The sequence below is a fragment of the Melanostigma gelatinosum genome (assembly GCF_949748355.1).
Source record: "Melanostigma gelatinosum genome assembly, chromosome: 12".
NCBI classification, from domain to species: domain Eukaryota; kingdom Metazoa; phylum Chordata; class Actinopteri; order Perciformes; family Zoarcidae; genus Melanostigma; species Melanostigma gelatinosum.
In genome coordinates, this window is record NC_136645.1 from 24,004,175 (window position 1) to 24,009,322 (window position 5,148).

General features: G+C 41.1%; 1 protein-coding gene across 2 annotated transcripts; it reads right to left on the bottom strand.

Moving 5' to 3' along the window:
* Positions 1-909: 909 nt before the first annotated feature.
* LOC306786125 (uncharacterized protein) lies at positions 910-4,943 on the bottom strand. Of its 2 annotated transcripts, none has more exons than XM_079280782.1 (4): positions 4,826-4,943; positions 4,615-4,723; positions 3,206-3,356; positions 910-1,083 (listed from the first exon to the last, which is right to left on the bottom strand). In XM_079280782.1, the coding sequence occupies exons 1-4, from the start codon at positions 4,940-4,942 to the stop codon at positions 1,035-1,037; spliced, it is 426 nt and encodes a 141-aa protein (XP_079136908.1). In that variant the 5' UTR covers position 4,943; the 3' UTR covers positions 910-1,034. The 2 variants fall into 2 exon arrangements, with proteins under 2 accessions (XP_079136908.1, XP_079136907.1); XM_079280781.1 differs by having other exon boundaries at positions 910-1,783.
* Positions 4,944-5,148: the final 205 nt, after the last annotated feature.

Here is a 5,148-nt window from a genome sequence, read left to right on the forward strand (position 1 = left end):
GAGTGAGATTAGTTAAGGCAGTGGTTCTCAAACTGTGGGGCGCGCCCCACTAGGCGCGGTGGTATTACAGGTGGGGTTAGGGGGAAATGCAGAATTTTTGTATTTCAAAAAAAAAGAAAAGAAGGCCCATTGCTTCAAATGTGCATTATGAATAATTCAAGTATTATTTTCTGTACAGTAAAACATTTAAAATGTGTTCATGCGTTAAATCTGCAGGATACTCCTTTAATTCAGAACACTACTAAACCCAAAATACATTTAAATCACCTAAACCTGAACCATATACTTCCAAGTGTATTGCTTCTAATACTTACTTTATACTTTATACTTAATGCTTTTACTGGTCATATTTTAAATCTGTGGATCTGGTTTGTGCTGCCTTTGAAAGGAGTAATGGAGTTTCCTGTCTTGGTTCAGACTACACAGCCTCCGTGTTGTTCTACACTATAGTATACGTGTTTCATTTGTCCGTTTCTCACAACGTGATTGGTGGATGGTTTTATTGTGTATGTAAAAATGATGTGTTTAAGTGCTCATGACAAAAACAACAGTATGGAAAAAATGCCTTTTCTTTCAAAATAAGATCTAGTGGGTAAGTGCAATAAAAATACCTCAGGTTTAAAGGCATATTTACTAATATGATATTTGAGATCATATTAATAACATCCTTCCACAAACAATAAAGCTTTGGCACAAATGGTGAAACTAGGAAGGAGGAAGGAAGTAGATCTCCATGACATAGTTGTGTGATGGGAGAAGTGCCTTTGTTTAAATAGATAGCTCGTTCTTTAAAGAGGGACTTCCTGTAGTGAACCCATCAGAGAGGGCGGCTCGTGACATTGACCACAAGTACAAACAAAGATAAAGCTCTCAACTGTTTATTGTTAGTTTACAGCAGATATGTGTGGAACAAGATGCATCATCAGACAACTAAAATGTCATTTAAAAAGTGGAAAGGACTGCTGGGCAACATTCCTGAAACCGGTTTCCGGCCTGCGACAGAAGCCTCGGGGCAGGCCGGTCTGCCGGATACTCTACACCAGGGGTGTCAAACTCATCTTCACCCTGGGCCACATCAGCATCCTTGAAGCACAAACATGTATTCACTTTCCCATCTTTCATTACATTTTCTTCCCTCTGCATCAATTTTTCTCTTCGTGGACATTTTGGGATTATTTGTCGATCATTTTCAACTCAATCACTTGTTGGAAAACCGCTTTTCGGGCTGTTGCCTCTCCTGTCCACCTGTTGTGATAGTTTTAATGTCGGCAAACAGACAACATGCTATCTCATAATTTCGACCTTCTATCTCATAATTTTGACCATGGGGATATTTTTATTTTCAAGTCCAACTTCATTTTTTTTCAAAAATAAAAAAAAAAGAATTATTTTTTAATTTGTTTGGTGGCGGATTTGCGGGCCACATAAAACGAGGTGGCGGGCCGCGGGCCTTGAGTTTGACATGTCTGCTCTACACTGTCGGAGCATTTCAGCAGGACTGCAGTGAGGTATACAGAATGTGTTAGTGGACAATGCATGTGATTCTGCTACAGTCACTTGGCTTTCTACTGTAAATATGTTCAGGGCTGTAACCTGGCAAACATTTTACTGGGTTTCCTCGATCCAGATCTCATTGTGGTGAGTAAAGGAAATATAGTTGTCGTAGCCAGCCCATGTGTAAGTGTCGGCATCAGCGCCGGTTTTCTCTGCTTTTTTCAAGTCGTCGTAGAGAATCTTTGCGTTTTTTTCACCACTCTTGATGCTCGGATTGCCACCATAGATCCTTTATATCAGTGGAAACAAAGACAGAAAAAGGGTTTCAGAGTACAACAAATACTTTGTCCAAGCCGTCATTCACTGTGAGTGGTCATCTTCAAACTTTTTTGTTCTACATCTACCTTCTCTCTTCTATCTCCGTTTTGTTTTGCACTCATTAGGGCCCGAGCACCATCGTAGTCGGAACATAGGACCTATTTTTATTAGGGCCCGAGCACCGATGTAGTCGGAGCGGAGGACCTATTGTTATTCTAATGCTTATTATTATTAATAAACATTCAAGGCGCCGTATTTGAACGAACTCCTAGAGATTTAACCCGATCGACTTCATATTTGGTCAGTATGCTCGTGAGACCTTGGCAGTGAAAAGTTATTCAAAGATCAAAAAGTTATCGAACTATTTTTCCGTGGCGTGGCAGCAAAAAAAACACCATTTGCCATGAAACAGGAAGTTGTTGTAACTCGGCGAATTCCGATCCTTTGCCGTGAACAAAGTAACTCAACTCCACATCATCAGATCTTTACCAGATTCCACATGTTTGATTAGACTCCAGTCCTGAAGACATCTACAGGCCAATTATGTATAACAGTCATTGCGCCACCTACTGGTAACAGGAAGTTAAAGTCTCTATACTTTGGCTTTTTTCTCTTAGTAGGTAAATCAGATCAACATCAAATTAGTTCCACACAAATGTAAGAAGTTCATAATGCCAGTTCATGAAGCTTTTGATGTTTTGTCGAATGCCGTTGCGACGCAGTCTTCGGCGTGAAAAACAAAGGTGCTTTTGTGATGAAAAGTTACTCAAAGTTTTTGTGAAAGGCCGTTGCCGTGGCGATGCATTCTTCGCAATGAAAAACGAAGGTGTTTTTGAGGAGCTAAACATTCTCAAAACACAACCAAACATGGCACACATTTAAAATCCTGAATGTAGTTGTCTGATGTGATTTTAATACTTCAGAGTGGCAAGTCGGCTCGTTAGCGCCCCCTACTATATTTAGACGATGCAGCCATCGCAGTATGTTTCACCGAGATGTATAAAATTTGGTAAGCAGGTGTATCACATGTAGACTTAAAAAAAGTATTCACATGCATTCAGTTGTTTGCCGATTTTTACAGGCTTACAGTTATGATTGTATTCGGAGGTACACTCAAAACATTCAAGGCTTAAGACCTGGCAAAATGACTTGGCTACACCATTGGTTGACACAGGAAATATTGTTTAACTCGTGTATGAAGTGTATGATGGTCACAGAAATGCATGGCCGCATCAACCAGACTCCAACCCCAATAAATGTCAAATCTGGTTTGTTTCACGTCTGTTTGGTAGCTTGTGAACTTGAAAAATGCTCATAATTAAAGTGTTTAATGACTGTTAAAAGAAACAACAATATAACAGTCAGTTGAAAGATAAAAGTAGGCACTGTTCACCTGACATAGACAGTGACTTCAGGTCTGCTCTGCAGTGTGACTGATGGATCAGTGATTTGAGACTCCATCGTGCCAGGTGGAACAAACCACGAAAGCGACAAATCGCTGCCATTTGTGATGGTGATCAGCACCGGCCAGGAGTCAGCATCAGCTGGAGGAGACAAACAAGGTGAGATGCAGGCACCCATCATTCGTCAGACTGTCATCACTCAAAACACTTGTAACATTTCTTTATAGCAAAACGTGGGTAAATTCAAAAACTCCTTTATTCCTAAACTTGGACGAACTACAAAAACCCAGCTGCCAAAAAATGAAAATGTCCAACCACATTTCAGCAAATTGGTATTGGTCATAAAAATGTTGAATTTCATAATTTCTGAACCAAAAATACGTTTTCACTGTAAACCTGTAAAAATCGGTCAAAAAAACATCTTTTATTCCAGTTCTGGCCCATAGCTGAATCTATTTGAGGGCGCTGATTGGCTAAATTGTCTGTCATTTATATCTTGAATCAGCAATTGGCTAAACTGCTTCATAGACCCGCCTCTTTTGGGCCAAAACGATCAGGCCCCCCAAGCTGCGCGTTCTCAGAGTGTCGTGCACACAGACAGAGAGCACGAGCAGAGAGCACACAGGCTGAGAGCACGAGCAGGAAAAGCATATATTTTGCGCAGATATCATATTTTACACACATTACTGGGTACATTCCATAGTTCAAAAACACAAATATTGACAATTTGTATAATTTATGATTATTATAATTTTTGTTTTTTCCTTTTTTGTGTGGCTCATGGTGGGGCCATGCCCCATGGCCCTCTATTGACCAGCCGCCACTGCGCCTTATACTACGTCACTTGCTCTGACCAAATGCAATAAACATAAAAAAAAACATTCAATGAGCCACAAATTCTAATACTTCTTGGAGGCAAATCCAGTATGACATTTCTACATTTCTGAGGTAGAAGCTAAAACAAATGTGACACCTGGAGAACAAACACCGATATGTACACCAGAACAAAACTTTCACTGTCTAGTCATTCCATTTTACTCCATTTTGTTTTCATTTCAATAAATAACCTGGCCCATTTAATCACACTCTTGATTTGCAACGCTTGCCTTGCAGGGACGAATGGAAGTAAAACTAGCACTTTTGTTCTCACTGTTGTTTGCATAGGCTGTGTCAGATGTCAGATGGTCATCCATTAGCTTGGGAATCACTATGCAGTGAAATGTCTCACCTGCTGCTTTGAAGTTCAATAAAAAGATGAAATATTTTGATGAAACTTATAAAGCTGCTGTTCTCTGAAACATTTAAATACGGGGATACCCCATTAAACTGCAGCGCATGAATTACACTGGCATATCAAATAAGCTGTGTGTCAGTGAGACTTGTTTTCACCCTGACATACTTGCGGCCTTCGCCAGTCTTGATCTTGCAGCTAATAAATCAGCAACCCCAGATCCTCCCATCTTGGTGGTAATCCATTCAGCAGGAACGTACAAACGCTCCTCAAAATCCTACAGACAACAGAAACATCAAATTCTGGAAAAAGTGCATATCAATGCGGAGTGTGTGTGTGTGTGTGTGTGTGTGTGTGTGAGAACTGCTCTGAAACCTACCTGGTGCGTCTCAACTACTGTGAACTGAGGGCACTGGCCTCTGCAAAAGGTCGGAGTGGTCCAATCCTGTCCTCCGCACGTCGACACCAGGACGAGCACCAACAGTGGCAGCTCCATCCTCCAGGACTCTCTGAAAGTAACTCTACAGCTTGAGACACGGCTCCCGCTGATTTATACTGAGTCTCGAGCGACCGGTTCATCAGGTCGCACGGGCCACTCCCACATTGTTCCTCTCTTGTTACTGCGACACGGCACACACACTTCTACGGAGGACTGGAACTTCAGGTTATTACTTCAGAGATGAGTCAAAGCTTTTTCAGCGG